Below are 18544 nucleotides of genomic sequence, written 5' to 3'. Positions count from 1 at the left end.
CTCCCAGCAAGGATGCATTTTGCGTTAAGAAATAGCGCTAAATACAGCAGAATACAAATAGTGAGTGCGAGCGGCTGCTTGCGGTCGCTATATGTGCTCTCGCTGTACTAATATTTCCCCCAAAATTACTCTTAATTACGCAAGTGACCGCATTATGATCTATATTTCTGCATCAAAGAGTAATGTGGAATTACTGAAATTTTCACGACTACGCCTCTGTAATTAAAATTACACCCTGGCATAATAAATACCCCAAAATAACATAAGGTGATTCCGCTGATAAACTCCAAACAATGTGAGCTTTAACAGTGACTGCTAAAAAAAGCCTTTGGGGTTGGGCGGAGAGCTTTTACAATGAGGTCAACAGAAGAGTACGAGGAGTATTCAGCACGGAGACAGTCAAAATTCAGGACTGCTGCAATAGTGCAGGAAAACAGAAAACCCTATCCTTCTGGGCCCAATGAATCACAGAAACCATCATTTGCATCAAAATAGAATTTATTAAATTCACAGAGGGCAGTAACAAATTCGTCTGAAAAAAAAACCAATCAATTTAAGCTATGAAGAGTGTCTTCTGATGTTATTTCCAATTTCAAAATCACGAAGTTATCTATGCATTTTTTCAGCCGAAATTTAGTAACCGACCCATGAAAACATCAAAATATATATAGCCCGATTACAGCCCTTTACAGCAACCACATTAAATATATTTATACCTTTAAATATGTACATAACTTATATCACAAGTATATTTTGTAGAAAATGCTCAATACTGTAAAACCTTTGCCTCGCCACCTATGAAAAGGCGCTTGTGGGAATTTTACCTACCATGAAAGAACTAGGGTTCCCCCTGAAATCAAACTCATGCTTTGTACATCAAGTGCATAGGGAGAAACAGCCATAAAGCAAAAGGCCCAAACAATGTTCTCGAGAGCTTCAGTTGTTCCATACACTGTTTCCGGGTCAGATTAAGCATCAAGGCTCATTAGCAGGGCGGTTCCCCGCTTGATCCAGTGATCGGACTGCATGGCGCCTGATTTCAGGTCGACGCCGATGACAAAGGAGCTGCGACCCGCAGTGCCGGCCCGATTTGGGTAGTAGTAACAGGGACAGGAGTACATCCCTGCAGGAGAAGAAAAGATGGGAAGACTGTCATCCCAACATCGAAACACAAGGCATGGTCACTGGAGCGAGCAAGTGGGGTGAGGAGTTGTACATTATAGTCACTTACCTACGACATGTCGTCACATATAAGAGAAATATAATTATAGATTAACAATTTGTGAAATCAACCACTTTAATATTTTCTGACTGTATCACCGAACAACCTTAATTACTCTAACCCGACCATATTAGATTTCCCTTCTAAGCAAACTAAAGGACATGTTCTCAAAAATCCTTTTTGTTTTTCAGACTCTGAATACTTTTCAGTTCACAGTCAGGGAGTTTTCAGTCCATTAGTGTTTTGAAAACAGCTTAAAAAATAGCCAGTCCACATCATTTTAAATCAGAGAATGAGTTGAGAGGCCTTAAACTGGATGGCGGCCTCGGGTACGCCGCTACTATCATCAAGTCATTGTGAATATTGGTGGAAATATAAAATTACATTTATATGTGCGCACACACGCGCTAGTCACTGTATTTACTCACATATCCACCCATATACCCACTCACATACCCAATCACAGACTTATACATCCAGTCACATACCCACTCAGATACTCATGCACCCACTCACATACCCATTCAGGTACTTATGCACCCATTTACAGACCCACTCAGAGACTCATGCACCTACTTAGATTCTGTCATAGACTCATTCTTACAGTCTCATTCCCACTTAGAGACACTTACACTCACTCACAGACCCATCTGGGCACTCATGCACTCACTCAGATACTCATGCACCTACTTACAGACTCACTCACCCACGTTCACTCATGCACACACACATGTATGTGCTCACAGACCCACTGAGGCCACTCATACACCCACTCACAGATACAGTCAATCCCACACTCAGTCACAGACCCTGTCAGTGACTTATGGACTCAGTCAGTGACTCATACACTAAGAAACTCACACACTCACTCACAGACGCACTCAGATATACACACCTACTCACTCACCCAGTCAAGGCTCATGCATGAACTTATAGACCCACCCAGACACTTGCCCTCCCAGTCAAAGACCCACTCAGACACTCATGCATGCACCAATTCACTCACCCACTCAGAGACTTATGCCCTCACTCACACTATTGAGACATTCATACACCCACACACAGATCCACTCAGACACTCATACATCCACTCACAGACCCACTGAGACACACACACCCATACAGTCAATCACACAGCCACTCATAGACCCACTCAGACTTATACACCCAGTCAGTTATACACTCGGATACTAAGGAACCAACTCACAGTCGAACTCAGAGACCCGTGCAACCACTGACAGAACCACTCAGACACTCATGCTGCCAGTCCTAGACCCACTGATAGACTCATGCATTCACTTGCAGATCCACTCAGATACTCATGCACCTACTCACTCACACACTCAGACACCCACTTAGACACTCATGTATCCACTCACAGATCCAGTCAGTCATATACTTACAAATGCACAAAGGCACTCATGCACCTACTCACAGATTGAGTGAGAGACTTATGCAACCAATCACAGACCCCTTGTGATACTGATGCACCCACTCATAGATGTACTGAGGCAGTCAAGCATTTCGTTACAGAAGTATTGATAGATCCTCTCAAATATGTATACAGTGAATGAGAGACTTAATGATACAGTGATGCATGCAGTCATAGATTACACAGAAAAAGTTATGCACCTTGTTATAGAGATATTAAGGGAGCATGCTATTTTACAGTCATTTAGATAGTAATGTGTTTAGTGTGTTAGTTATAATTCATTTTGCAGTTATAAGTTTTTAATGTGGTGGTGGCTATTGAATGTCTGCATTGTTTTGTCATTTCACAACTTATTTGCGGTGATTGCAGTAGCCGATATTATCGCGGCACCTGGCGTCAACGCGAAAATGGAAAATGTGTTTGATTGTTTTTATACAAACTCCCTACAAAAATATGAGTTTAAACAGTGCAGTAATAAACCCCTCGTGTCTACAATACTGTAAAATGTGTGCAAATATATGTGTTTTGCACCCCCTAAAAAAGGCGCAATTGTCGCGGTCACCAGAGTCATCATGACTCTAGGTATACTCGCAAAAATGGGAAGTAGGGTGTAAACAGTTTCTTAAAAAACCTACTAGAAAAATATGTGTACAAATATGTTTTTAAAGCAGTGATTTGGTTAGTAATTTGTGTATTGTAATAGTTAGAATGAATTTTTTGTAGTTACAATGTTCTTAAGTGGTGGTGTTCGTCAAATGTCATCATAGTTTACGTGGACATTATAGTTGGGAAAATAGAATTTGAAAAACCTTCGAAATTCACAGAAAAAGGCCAAAGGTTACAGGGAAGTTATAGTTAGGGAATAGAATTTAAAAAACCATAGAAATTCACCAAAACAAAAACAAGGGTTAAAAGGACGTTATAGTTATGACATGGAATTTTAAAAAACGTGGAAATTCACTGAAAAAAACAAAGGTTACAGAGACATAGTTAGGCTCAGGTTTCACTTGTACAAAACCAGTGAAATTCAGCAGTTATAGTTAGCCGAGCTAACTATAGCTCTTATAGCTCATGCCCCCGCAATGCACTGCTTATGACCTCACATATTACATCACTCATGACTTGGTCAGTGATACTACTGATGACATCTCAAATGACATCACTGATGACATAATCCAGTGACTAAGAGTGTTTTTAAAAGGTTTTAGTGTTAAATATATATACCAGAGTGTGTGGAAGTGTGTAGACATGAGTGCACAAGTGTGCTTAAGTGTGCTAACGCCGCTGTGTTAAAATGTGTGTGAGTGGATGTTTGCAAGGATGAGAGCAATTCAGTATGCCCTTACGTGTGTGTGTGTGTGTGTGTGTATATATATATATATACTTGCTGGTGTGATTGTATGCACTGTGTGTAGAAATGTGAAGAATGGCACGTGTACAGGTGGGTGTTTGTCTGCGGCTGAGTATACATGTGTGTCTACATTTGTCTTGCGGTTACAGGGTATTAAATTTCAATACCTTTTGTTTTGAAAACTGTGTGTTATGTTACATTTATTTGTAGAATGCAGACGGCTATGCGGGTGCTAAAGTGACTCTTCTCAAGTTATAAGTGCAAGAGCATACTCAACAACTGAAGAGCTCCCAAGCCGAGGGTCATGATGCTTAAGGCACAGTGGTCTGAATTAAACATGGAGCAATATAAAGAGAAACACTGAAACGCTGGAAAAGACGTCTTATGCCAGCCATTTTGCATAATGAGTCTCCCCGTAGATGCCTGCCGTGCAGTTCTCATGCCTTGTGTGTCTAGTAGGGATATTGGTAACACACTCCGACAAGTCAAGGAACTACATGGGTTCACATCCTAAATGTACGCATGCTCAGCACATTGATGGTGTATACTGCTGAATACATGGACGTTTGGAGTGACCGCTGAATCCCTGGCCACTCAATGTTAAACACCCTACCGCACATCTGTAGCCTTCCCTGTCCTTCTGTGAGAAATGATTCGGCCCAGGCCCACGCACGGTTATTTTTAACAACTTGTTCTACATCTAAGGCTACACTGCACTCACCACAGCGCTCTGCAGTCATTTTCTATGCAATTATTGTTTCCAAATCTCATTTTACGGCCCGTAGAAAGATGAAAGGGTGCATGTACCATGCTCAGATTTTAACAAATGACCTGCAAAACACACATACATCTAGAACAGCGAGTGTTCAAATCTCTGAACTTTAATAAACACACACGTAAGATTTTAATACTGATGAAACCCAAGTCCCGTGACTTACGATCTCTCTTGTGGATATTGTAGCTTCCTGCATATCTCGCAGCCTTTGAATATAGCAAGCGGCTGTGCCAGACTGGGTCACTCTGGAATCTTGTCATACATCTCCTATGCCAACAGGTGGCGCTAGCACCGTCTCGGAGCCGGAAGGAGCATGTCGTCAAACCCTGATCTTCGTAGTCCAGTCACTGTAGTAACTGACCACCCTCCAGGGGTCCAGCCATTGTAATCTCTCGCCCTCTGTGGTGAGATGAGTAGAGGAAACACTTTGGGAAGGTAAAAGATTGCCCAAAATAGAAAGTGGCCACCGACTTTGACAAGAAAGCCTCTTTTGTCTTCAGGACCAGCTTATCTGGGTATAAAGGCGGATGGGCACTCAAAGTCTATAATTTGTTGATGTGCCTCACTGGCCACAAGAAAAAACGTTTTGAACATGAATAAATACAACAGACAACTTTGGATGGATTCAAAAGGAGCCCTCATCAAAAAAGAACAAAACAAGGTTGAGATGCATTTTGGCCATAAAAAACAATGTAGAGAAACCATCATGTATCAGCCCCTTCAAATGCCGGATCACTATCCGAGATCTGAACAAGGAGGGTTGCTCCAGATGACAGATAAATGCTGACAGGGCTGAAACGTAGCCTTTGACCATGGCACAACCATGCTGTGCTACTGACAGAGCAAAACGAAGGGCTTCTGAAAAATATGCCCATATTCTCATTCTGATCTACACATCATGAACAGGTTCCATCTTCTTCCTCAGTAAACAGGCAGGGCAACCACCTGATAGTATAATGTTGACCATCTCTTGTGGCAGTTGGAAGGAATTCAAGTGTCACCACTCAATTTCCAGGCATGATGGTGAAGGCTGTGGATGTTGGAGTGCAGCACCTATCCCTCCGACTGGGAGACTGGGCGAGAAGTTCCGCTCTTAGTGGCAAATGAAGATGGGTACACGTGGAGAGGCGCTAAAGATCTACACATCACACCCTTCTTTGATGGTCTGGAACAATGAAAGTGGCTTAAGCCCAGTTTTGGTGTAATTTCCACAAGAGCTGAGAAATCAAGGGTATGGGAGGAAAAGCCTAGTGAGGTGGCTATGAGTGACGTTCTTCTATCAGATGTGTGACATTTTCTCGCAAGTAAATCACAGCAATGATCAGTTTTTGAGTGTCTTTCACTATATCCAGACATATCACACAATGAATATATGACTAAAACAAGCCAGACTTATTTGCTTCGTCAATGTTTCTTAGCAAAATCAGATCAATGTGCAACAACAATAGTTTAGATGAACAAGTTACTTACCTTCGGTAACGATGTATCTGTAAGAAACATTAGTTAGTTAGATTCCTCACCTTAGAATATCCCCAGGCGTCAGGCTGGATCCGGAAAGATTTTTGTAGCAATACCCTTGCGCGTCGCTAGGGGTCGTCTGCGGCTCCGCGTCCGCCGTTGGCATCGTGCGCCGGAATGACGTCGTCGGAGTACTTAGACGCCGCCCTCACGCGCTGACGTCAGTTCTTGTACATAGCTTTCCACGCCAGGAACGCAGAGCCATGCAAGAGACCGACACTGGTGCCAAAAAATCTAGGGCCCTGAAAAGGATAGCCTTAACCCTAGATGTCAGTTCGCAGAACGGGGAGGATGGGTGGGTCGGTGAGGAATCTAACTAACTAATGTTTCTTACAGATACATCGTTACCGAAGGTAAGTAACTTGTTGATCTGAAAGAAACACGTTAGTTAGATTCCTCACCTTAGAATAGATACCCCAGCAATACCAACCCCGGTGGTGGGTCTGCGAACCAAGATCACACCAGAAAGTCCTGGAAAACAGAACGGCCAAAGTAGCCATCTCTCCGGACTTGGCTGTCCAGGCAATAGTGCTTGGCAAACGTGTGCAGTGAAGCCCACGGCGCCGCCTGACAGATGTCCAGCGAGCGAACTCCCCGGCCCAGGGCAGTAGTAGCCGCTGTGGCCCGGGTGGAATTGGCCCTCAACCCAACAGGAGGGTCCTTTTTTGCCAAGGAGTAACAAAGTTTAATACACAACACGACCCACCGTGAGATGGTCCATTTGTGTACCGCTTTCCCCTTCTTAGCTCCTACGTATCCAACAAAAAGTTGGTCGTCCACCCGGAACTGTTTGGTGCGGTCCAAATAAAAGGACAGCGCCCGTCTTGTGTCCAGACGAGGGAGCCTCTCTTCCTCTTTTGAAGGATGCGGAGGCGGAAAGAAGGTGGGCAAAGTGACAGATTGCCCGATGTGAAAGGGGGTCACCACTTTTGGTAGAAAAGAAGGACGAGTCCGGAGGACAACCTTGTCCGGATGAACAGAAAAAAAAGGGAGGCTTAGATGACAGAGCCTGGAGCTCACTCACCCGTCTAGCCGAGGTGATAGCTACCAGGAAAGCAGTTTTAAGGGTCAGAAGACGAATGGGACAATTGTGAAGAGGCTCAAAAGGAGCGCACATCAGAATGGTCAGAACAAGATTCAAGTCCCACCGAGGCATTACGAAGGGGACAGGAGGGAACATGTGAGTAATGCCTTTGAGAAAACGTGAAACAACAGGGGACTTGAAAAGAGAAGGCTGATCAGGAAGCCGTAAGAAGGCAGAGATTGCAGCAAGATTACCTTTCAAGGTGCCCAAAGCAGAGCCCTGCTGGGCCAAAGAAAGAAGAAAGAGGAGAACCTCAGAAAGAGGGGCAGAAAGGGGATCCACAGCCTTTGCAGTGCACCATGCCACAAATTTGTTCCACCGGCAGGCGCACACCGTCTTTGTGGAGGGACGCCTGGCTGCCAGAATGACATCATAGACTTCAGGAGGCAAGTCAAATGGCATCAACTGCCGCCGCTCAATCTCCACGCATGGAGGTGGAGGCTGGACAGGTTCGGGTGGAGGACCGTCCCCTGCTGCTGCGACAGAAGGTCCTCCTGAAGAGGCAGTCGTATCGGGGGATCGATTGACATACTGAGTAGCTCCGGATACCAGACACTTCGTGCCCAATCCGGAGCCACTAAGATAACTTGGGCCCGGTCGCGCCTGATCTTCTTCAGCACTCTGGGCAGAAGTGGTATAGGCAGAAAGGCGTACAACAGACCGCAACTCCACTCGCGACGAAAAGCGTCTCCGAGCGAGTGCTGCCTTGGAAATTCTAACGCGCAGAACTGCTGACATTGCGCGTTCTCTTCGGTGGCGAATAGATCTAACCAAGGCTCTCCCCACTGCAGAAAGAGACCTTGCGCCACATCCGAGTTCAGACGCCATTCGTGATCCATCATGCACCGCCGGCTGAGTTCGTCTGCTCTGGCGTTCAGAGAGCCCGCCAGATGTTGAACCACCAGGGTGATGCCCTGGTGTTCCAGCCATGTCCAGAGGCGCAGAGCCTCCTGACAAAGGGTCCACGACCCCACCCCGCCCTGCTTGTTGCAATACCACATGGCGGTGGTGTTGTCCGTGAACACCTGCACGACACTTCCCCGGACAGAGAGAAGGAAGGCTTTCAGTGCAAGCCGGACCGCTCTCAGCTCCAAAAGGTTGATATGGAGTTGAGCCTCCGCCGGAGACCAGAGTCCTCTGATCTCCGCCTCTCCCATATGGTCCCCCCATCCCAGGAGGGACGCGTCCGTCACTACTACATGCTCCGGTTGGGGTAGGGAGAGGCATCTGCCGCTGACCCAATCGCAGTCCATGAGCCACCACTGTAATTGGTTTGCAGTGCCCTCCGAGATCAAGACATGGTCGGACAGGTTGCCTCGATGCTGGGCCCACTGAAACTTCAGGTCCCACTGCAGAGCCCGCATCTGCCACCTGGCGAGAGGTACCAACAGGATGCAGGAGGCCATCAGCCCCAGAAGCCGCAGCACCAACCTGACCGAAACCCAGGATAGAGGTCGAAAGATGGGAATTAGAGCCGTAGTCTGGAGGTGGGAGACGACTTGCTGGGGCGAGCCCGCCTTCAACAGCCAGTCGTCGAGATAGGGGAAGACTGGAACCCCCGATCTGCGCAAATGAGCTGCGACCACCGCCATCACTTTCGTGAACACCCGAGGGGCACTGGTGAGGCCGAAAGGAAGCACGGTGAACTGAAAGTGCTCCTGACCCACCGTGAACCGAAGGTAACGCCGGTGGGCCGGCAGGACGGGGATGTGAAAATAGGCGTCCTGCAAGTCCAACGCTACCATCCAGTCTCCAGGGTCGAGGGCAGCCAGAACCTGAGCTAAAGTTGGCATCTTGAACCGTTCCTTCCGGAGGAAGGTGTTGACGCTCCTGAGGTCCAAGATAGAGCGTAGGCCCCCTTTGCCCTTCTTGGGAACCTGAAAGTAGTGGGAATAGCAACCACGGCCTACTTCTGGACCAGGAACGCGCTTGACGGCCTCTTTGGCCAAGAGGGCCGTAACTTCCTCCCGCAGAAGATTCAAGTGATCCTCCGATATACGGTGGCACTGCAGTGGCATGGCTGGAGGGGTCGTCTCGAAGGGGAGGGAGTAGCCCCTTCGGACGATTTGCAGCACCCAACCGTCCGAAGTGATGGCGAACTCTGCCGCCCACTGGCGTGGAATGGGCCTGAAAGCTCGGACTAGGAGGGCTTTGAGGCGGATGCTGCCGGGGTGGATGTGGACTAACCGGCACGTTGTCCTCTAGTACCGCCACGGCGGAACCCACGTCCGCCACCGCGTGCAGGTTGGTTCTGCGGCTGGTGGTTAGGCGGACGTGAGGAGGTGCCCCTTCCTTGGCCACGAAAGGGGCGAAAGGCGGAAGTTTGCAGCCGTGGGGCCGAGAGACCCAAGGACGTGGCCATAGCCCGGGAGTCCTTAAGACGAGCCAGCGCACTATCCGCCTTCTCACCAAAAAGGCGAGCGCCATCAAAGGGCATATCCATGAGGGTACTCTGGACATCCCCCGAAAAAGACGTGGACCGCAGCCAGGCGTGGCGCCGGAGCGCCACCATGGTGGAAATCGCCCTACCCAGCGAGTCCGTGGTGTCAAGTCCACACCGTATGGCATGTCGCGCTGCATCTCGCCCGTCAGCAAGTGCCTAGGAGAGACATGTTCGGGCCTCCTCCGGACACAGGGGCAGCACGTCCTCCACCGCATCCCACAGAGAGTGGGAGAAACAGTCCAAGAGGCAAGCGGTGTTCAAAGACCGCAGGCCCAAACTCAGGGAAGAGAACAGTTTCTTTCCGAACTGTTCCAGCCTCTTGGATTCCCGATCCGGAGGAGCGGACGGGAAGGAGGATTGGGAAGTGGAGGCCTGGATAACCAGGCTCTTGGGGTTGGGGTGTTGGGACAGGAAACTGGGGTCGCCCGGTGCAGGGCGGTGGCGCCGGGCCACATTCCGATCCACAGGAGGAACTGTGGAGGACTTGGACAAAGTGCCCTGCAGAACGTCGATGAGGGCCTCATTGAACTGCAGCAAAGGCTCTGTGGAGCTTGCTGACGGTTGAAGCACCTCTGTGAGGATATTAGTCCTCACGGCCACAGCAGGCAACTCGAGCCCCAGGGCTTCGGCCGCCTTGCGCAGCACCACTGAAAAAGCTGCACCTTCCTCCGAGGCCACAGTCGGAGGAGAGATGAAACCAGCGTCCAGTGAAGTGTCCAGACCACTGGCATCCCCCAGTTTGTCTGCCCAGTCCTGTGAAAGTTGGCCCTGGATGGCCATAGGGTCCTCAGACCCCTCCCAGTCGCCCCCGTCATCCGATTCCTGATAAACAGGAGGAATGATCGTAGCCGGACGGTAGATGAAACGCTCATCCATCGGCGTCGGGTGTGGTGCCGGGCGGCGCCGGGTCCGGACAGGGTCTAAACCGGGGAACGGCGTCGTCCGGAGACGGTCCCGGAGGTGGAACCATTGTCGGCGCCGGCGGAGGAGGCGTCGTGAGGTCGACTGGCGCCGACAGAGATCCAGGCCTGGATCCCTCGGGAACCTGCGGCGTCGGGACTGAAGTTGTTGACAACGCCGGGGCCAGAGCCGCCGGCACGCGAGGTCGCCCAGTCTAGCCCGCGAGTCCTGAAGGCCCAGGGACCGGCGGGTATGGAGACGGACACGGCTCCTGCGGCTCAGACGGAGCCGCGGGGGTGGGACCACCCTGACCCTCGGCCGAGTCGCGCGACCGGCGAGGGGAGTCCGAAGAGCGGTGTCGCCTCTTGGACTTCTTTGATCGCTTCGACTTACCCAAAGACTTCGAGCCCGACGAGCGATGATGGTGACTGCGGCTCCGTGACCGGTCCTTGGACCTCCTCCTGGACCGGGACCGTGAGCGGCGCGGAGCCGAGTGCCAAAGCTCGAGAAGCTTAGGGGACCGCTCCCGCCTAGCCTTCGAGGTCAAGGCCTGACAATCAGGGCACGACTCCGCGTCGTGGTCGGCCCCCAGGCAGTAAAGGCACCGGCGATGGTGGTCCATCACCGACATCAGTCGATGACAGGAGTCACAGACTTTAAACCCAGGCATCCTACCGGCACCAGAGTCAAGTCAACAGAAGACCAAAAAGAGTCAAAAAGTTTAGTCAAAAATTGACTAAGGGGTAAGCTCTTCCCGGATCGGCGTTGTCTGGTGCGGAAAAAAGAAGAACTGACGTCAGCGCGCGAGGACGGCGTCTAAGTACTCCAACGACGTCATTCCGGCGCACGACGCCAACGACGGACGCGGAGCCGCAGATGACGCCTAGCGACGCGCAAGGGGTATTGCTACAAAAATCTTTCCGGATCCAGCCTGACGCCTGGGGATATTCTAAGGTGAGGAATCTAACTAACGTGTTTCTTTGAGATAATAATTATAATTGAAAAAGTTTTATGTGGTCGGGGGGGGGATCCGGGAGTTGGTGGGGGGTGGGGGGGGTCGGGGGTCTGTTTTTCATATGAAGTGTGTAGGAGAGTAGGGTCTGCAATCCTATGATCACCCAGATTTTTTGCTTTTGCTTCATTGGTTTACGACTTTCCCCGGCTGCGGGCCTGCCAATCAGACCCACAGCCTAGCTGTTCTCTCTCGAAATTAACACACATGTACATTAGGTGCATCCACTAATTGGAACTGGGCCGCCTTATCAGTCCCTGTATCAGCATACCACAGGTATCCAGGGCATCGGTGTACCCAGGGCCTACCAGGGGCTGCAGCATGTATTGTGCCACCCCTGGATGGCCGCCCAAAGCTGACACAACTGGCTGCACGACAGCTGGGGCAAGGTGGTGTAATCACCCGTTGCTGTAGGTGTAGTATTCCTATACCTAACCCTAAAATGGACGCATGGATTCCTGTCAGTCACTCCTATGGCAGGCCTTATCAATCCTGAAGGCAGAGTGCTGGGAATCATGTGAGATGGTGCTCTGGCGCGAGCTGAGCCCGTCGACGGCTTGCGGAACCAAATCCTAATAGCCGTTCCATGGTGACGCGGGCCAACTACCTTAAAGTGCATTATAATCCTCGCGGTTATTTGCTAACTTTGGCATCGCATCACCCAAACATGTCGAGTAAGGTGTCATACGAATTGGAATACGAACCCCTCGCCAGTTCTGGCGACGGGGTTAGCATTCCACCCTTCTAGAGGGACACGACATGGAAGTAACCTTGAACCCCGGTTAAAGTTGACTCAAGCCTCAGCATCACAAAATGGATGCTGCTACCAGACACAAGTCTGACCTCCTGCTGCTGGGAGACCTTCCAGCGAGGGGAGCTTGGACAAAGGGTTTCCTGTCGAGGGCGGTGTTAGCACCATCCCAGACAGGGTTTGTGTATCCCAGGTAGGCAGGGCTGAAAGGAAGGTGATTGCAAGTGGCACCCCGGTGCTCACTGTGCATAGCCCGGCTCAAACCAGTTTCGGGGGCACACCAGCCCCTGAGCTGGGGCGAAGCCGGACAAAGGATAGGGGTGTAACCACCCCCCTCCTGGTCCCACCCATAGGTAGGACCTAGTCACGGGCCAGCCCCTTTTTCCTAGAATAAAGGTGGGAGCGGGTCCCCTTCCCAAATTGGATAATTCTGAATCTTGAACTACTTTCCACGAAAGGAACTCTTGACTATTTCTGAAGACTCTCCCTTGTGGCTAAGGAGTAGCCACCCTGCACCAGCAGGCACCACCTAAGCGCTTGCGGTTTGCTGCACGTCTCTCCCACGGATCAAGACTGCCCAGCTCGACGAGACCCGGGTTCCCTGCCATCTCTGACCTCTACCTACATCATCAGCTCAGCTGAGATTCGTAGGTGTGACGAGACCTGCGGGGCCGGCCATCTTCAGAACCTGCACGACGCTTATCTAGCACGCCCACCAAGGGACCCTCGAGTGAGTGCACCTAGGGTTTGAGAAGCCCTAACCCTGAGCGGCTCCAGCACCGAAGTCTGCCTCCCCAGCATCCACGAGATCTGCGTGGGGGCCCTTCTGCTCCTTGCTGCTCACCGCGTTGTCCGACCACTCGCCGACCGGCTTGTGGCCCTCTTCACGACGCACCACGACAGACTTCCCTCACTGGTCTGGTTGCTCCAGACTGGCTCTTGCTCCCCTTCAACAGAGGAGTACCTCGGACCCTCCTGGTCCACTCCCGACGCCATCTTGACTCCACCGCGTGGGTTTGCCACTGCCAAGACCTGCTGCCCCATTCCTGGGCCCAGCATCATCGACAGCAGACACCTTCGTGGGACAGCTCGCCCTCCCTCCGGGTCGCCGCCGCGCCTCCTGGTCCAAGGAACAGCCGAGTCCGACGTCATCCACTCACCTGGTCGAGGTGACTTCAGCCGGTACCTTCCTGGTACCCACACGATCGCTGGCTAGCGGTTGAGAACTGAGTCCCCTCTGCTTTCAGGTTTCCTTCATCACCGATCCAGGCTTGGATCTCTCTGAACATCGACACTGGTCGCCTGCCAGCAACTTCTTCTTTCAGGCTCCTGAGACTATAACGAGGACTCCCGACATCTTGCTGAACCCCACGCAGCCGCAGCCTCTGGGCTAGGTAACTCGAGCATCTCGGTGCTCCACCGTAGGTTCACTCTACAAGTGTCCAGTTCCTTTTTCGTTTAGTCCCACTGATCGGATTCCTCCGGAATCAGTAACTTTAAACTATCTAACCTTTCCCATTCCACTTGCAGTGTATATGGTTTCGTGCCCTCCGGGCACTTGCGTAAAATTGTGCAACCAGAAGTATTTTCATAAGAGTTTTGTAGTGTGCTTAGCTCCCTGACTCTTAAAGAGCCAGGGTAGTCTTGTTATAAATAAATATCCTTTATTTTCATAACAGCTCGTGTGGTGTCCTTTCACTTGGTGTTCAAGGGGTATATGTGATGGTAAACAGCTGGCTTAACACGCCCTCTAGAGTTTAGCCTAAAGACTGCTCGTATCCACGCTACTAGGATAGCTGGTCTATAAGGTTGACTTACAACCAATCATCAATAAGGGTCGTTTGGAATGATACACAGTGATCACTAGAATAGTGAGCACTACATATCAGGCCAACTTCTCACATTGGTGAGCAGCGGTTGGGATTTGAGCTTGCTGTTGGTTACCACACACGTATCCTAAGAATATCAAAGTGAAAGATCACATAAGTACCCAGGTACATATAACTTAACTTAGAATACTCTGAGTTCTACTGAACCAGCTGTTGTAGTGTAACAGGGCTTAGCACACCCTGACTACAACTCTTAGCAAGGGATCAGTAGGTAAACAAATAGTGTAGGTAGGTGCATCACTTACACCTCACTAGAAAGCATGTCGGTCCACGGAGAGTCTGCAGAGACTCCCTTAGTGGTCAGTGACCCTCCACAGGTCGTGTCACGATATGCAGCTCTTAGCTTCAAGGAGATGAGACAACTGTGTGCCTCCAGGAAGCTAAACCAGGGTTCTAACCCTACCATTGCATTTCTGATAGGTCTCTTAGAGACGTACGATGCTAGGAGGTCCTCTAACACAGGTCCCCCCAATGCTGATGGGAACATGCCTCCCTTAGAGGGAACCCTTGGTGACCCGGACCTCGACCTCCATACAGAGGAGGAAGACGAGGAGGAGTTATCAGGAGACGAGGCAAACAAAGGTCCAGTGGTAGTCGGCAGGCTTACGAGGACCAACTTAGGCAGGCATGAGAATGGAACCGGGGGAGCCCCGGGCCCACGCTCAAGCAGGCCTAACATTGGGAACGGACGAGCTAGGTCTCTCTCCAGAGGCTCTAACAGATCTGTTCGTACACATGTCTCTCAGGCATCTTCTCAGAGAGGAATGACGTCCCCTCAGAGAAGGGAGCATGAAGCGAAGATGAGGGAAGTCAATCTGAGGATCGAGCGGGAAGAACTTGCCCTCGCCAAAGAAAGACTTGCCTTAGCCCGAGAGCAGAAATTAAGTGGGTTAGATCCCACTGGTGGCAGCATTCTCATTAGAGAGAAAGACAGGGGTATAGATACTAGACACCTGAGTAAAATAGTGCCCCCCTTTAAACAAGGGGACGACATCCACAAGTGGATAACTGCTTTGGAGAGGGCCTGCACTGTCCAGTGCGTCCCCCAAAGTCAGTGGGCAGCTATACTGTGGCTCTCCTTTGAGGGTAAAGGACGAGACAAGCTCCTCACTACTAGAGCTGAGGATGCGAACAACTACCAAGTCCTGAAGAATACACTGATTGATGGGTTCGGCTTAACCACCGAGCAGTACCGGGTGCTGTTCAGGGACACCCAGAAAATTCAGTCTCAGGATTGGACTGACTTTGTCGATTGTGCCACTAAGGCTTTGGAGGGCTGGTTGCTGGGTAGCAAGGTTACTGATTACACAGGATTGTACAATCTTATCATGAGAGAACAGATTTTAAACAACTGTCAGAACCAATTGTTGCATCAGCACCTTGTCGACTCGGATCTGACCTCTCCCCAAGAATTGGGAAAGAAGGCAGACAGATGGGTCAGAACAAGGGTCAAGCAGAACCAGACTCAGAACCAGGGTGGTCAGAAGAAAGCAGACCAAAAGGGTAGTAACAAGAACAAACAAAATGACCAGAAGTCTTCGACAGGTCCCCAACAAACTAAAGAGGGTGGGGGTCAGGCTTCACAGAAGAAGAAGACTCAAGAAGGCCAGTCAAAAAGGTGGTGCCAATACTGTAAAAGTAAGACTCACTGGTTTAGTGAGTGCACCAAGAAAGGAGGGCAAACTCCTGCCACTGCAGCCCCTAAGGCACCTGCACCCCCTAGTACAGTCAGCAGTGGTAGTGCGCCTCCCAAGGCATTAGTTGGGTTAACCTTGGGAACCGAGGGGAGTGACGACTTAGTCAGCACGCTCACTCAGGCCGTCCTTGTCTGTACAGGGGATATGGATATGTCCCCTGGTGCCAGTCCCAATACTTTGGGCAAATACAGACAGACACCTTTGATCAATGGAAAAGTGGCTCAGGCCTACAGGGACACTTGTGCCAGTGTCACCATGGTGACGCCTAACTTTGTGGACCCTGGACAGATCATGCTAGGTACCGATTACCTAGTGACCAATGCCAGCAATGTCACTACCAATCACAGTATGGCAGTTGTTGATTTCTCCTGGGGAGGGGTAAGTGGCCAGAAAAAGGTTGTGGTTAGTTCAGACCTCCCCGTAGAATGTCTGTTGGGCAATGATTTGGAAACGTCACAATGGTCAGAAGTGGAGCAGAGGACTCACATGGAAATGTTAGGCTTGCCAGCACATGTCCTTGCTGTGACCAGGTCACAGGCCAAAAGATGCCCCACTGAACAGGTGCTGGATCCTGGAAGAACGGACCAGACACCTTCCAAGAAAAGGAGCAGTAAGGGTAAGGCTTCGCCTTCCCCCTTGCCCCAGGTCGTGGATCAAGTCTCTGAGGAGGCTGACCTTAAAGAACTGAGGGAAACTGAGCCGAAAGAGCTTGAACCTGGTCAGGTTGAGTTTCTGGGCTCAGGGGGACCCTCCAGGGAAGACCTGGGGAAGGCACAGTTAGACTGCCCCTCACTTGAACCCCTCAGACAGCAGGCTGCTGCTGAGGCTGCAGGGAACGCCACAGGTACCCACAAAGTGTACTGGGACGATGGACTCCTGTACTCCGAGGCAAGAGACCCCAAGCCTGGCGCGACCAGGAGGCTGGTCGTCCCCTTGTCTCTGAGAGGTTTCCTCCTTACCTTGGCCCACGAGATTCCCCTTGCAGGTCACTTAGGCCAGAATTAGACTTGGGACAGAATTGTTCCACACTTTCACCGGCCCCACATGTCCGAAGATACGAAGGAGTTTTGCCGCTCCTGTGTCACTTGCCAAGCCAGCGGTAAGTCAGGTGGCACGACAAAGGCCCCCCTTATACCACTACCGGTGGTGGGGGTACCCTTTGAACGAGTGGGGATCGACATTGTCGGACCAATGGAACCCCAGACAGCATCAGGGCACAAGTTTATACTGGTGGTGGTGGACCACGCCACCAGGTATCCTGAAGCTATTCCCCTTAGGACCACTACAGCACCTGTTGTGGCACGAGCCCTAGTTGGAGTGTTCTCCAGAGTGGGCTTCCCTAAGGAGGTTGTCTCAGACAGAGGTGCAAACTTCAGGTCGGGATATCTGACTGCTATGTGGAAGGAGTGTGGTGTCAACTACAAATTCACCACACCCTATCACCCACAATGCAATGGGCTTGTTGAGAGATTCAACAGGACCCTCAAAGGGATGATTCATGGACTACCTGAAAAGCTTCGGCGGAGATGGGATGTCCTGATACCCTGCCTCTTGTTCGCCTACAGAGAGGTCCCGCAGAAGGGGGTTGGCTACAGCCCTTTTGAACTTCTGTTCGGACATCCTGTAAGGGGACCCCTTTGTTTGGTAAAGGAAGGATGGGAGAGACCTCTCAAAAAGCCGGCATCAAACATTGTGGACTATGTGCTCGGTCTCCGCTCGCGGATGGCTGAGTACATGGAAAAGGCATCTAAAAACCTTGAGGCGAGCCAAGAATTACAAAAAGCTTGGCACGACCAAAAGGCTGTCCTGACTGTGTATCAGCCTGGGCAGAAGGTGTGGGTGCTGGAGCCAGTGGCCCCAGCAGCACTCAAAGACAAATGGTCTGGGCCCCACACGATCATTGAGCAAAAGGGAGAGGTCACCTACTTGGTAGACCTGGGAACTCCCCGGAGCCCCCACAGGGTGCTCCATGTAAACAGGCTCAAGGCATATGTCGACAGGGAGGGCATGGGCTTGCTCATGGCCACAGATGAGGGACAGGAGGAGGAGAGTGACCCTCTCCCGGACCTGCTCTCTCAGAACCCTGACGATGGATCAGTAGATGGTGTTGTCTTTTGTGGCAGCCTCTCTGGACATCAACAACAGGATTGTAAACAGGTTCTTCAATCCTTCCGACATATGTTCTCTCTGACACCCAGTCAGACCAATTGGTGTACCCATGAGGTCGACACTGGGGACAGTCTGCCCGTAAAGAGTAAAATCTATCGACAGCCTGATCATGTCCGAGACTGCATCAAGACAGAGGTGCAGAAAATGTTGGAGCTGGGAGTCATTGAGCCCTCGGACAGCCCCTGGGCTAGTCCAGTAGTTCTCGTGCCAAAACCTCACACCCAGGGCGGTAAGAAAGAGATGAGGTTTTGCGTGGACTACAGAGGCCTCAATGCAGTCACTAAGACTGACGCCCACCCGA

At 50.7% G+C, this 18544-nt stretch overlaps 1 protein-coding gene across 1 annotated transcript in view; it reads right to left on the bottom strand.

Moving 5' to 3' along the window:
- Positions 1–486: 486 nt before the first annotated feature.
- DNAH2 (dynein axonemal heavy chain 2) overlaps positions 487–18544 on the bottom strand; it is a 2945517-nt gene continuing 2927459 nt past the window's right edge. Inside the window, exon 88 of the mRNA XM_085638712.1 lies at positions 487–1123. Within this exon, the coding sequence (XP_085494838.1) occupies positions 969–1123 (155 nt within the window). The 3' untranslated portion in view covers positions 487–968. The remainder of the gene's footprint in view (positions 1124–18544) is intronic.

Source organism: Triturus cristatus, chromosome 12, assembly GCF_964204655.1.
Source record: "Triturus cristatus chromosome 12, aTriCri1.1, whole genome shotgun sequence".
NCBI classification, from domain to species: Eukaryota; Metazoa; Chordata; class Amphibia; order Caudata; family Salamandridae; genus Triturus; species Triturus cristatus.
This window is presented reverse-complemented; position numbering and strand designations above follow the sequence as displayed.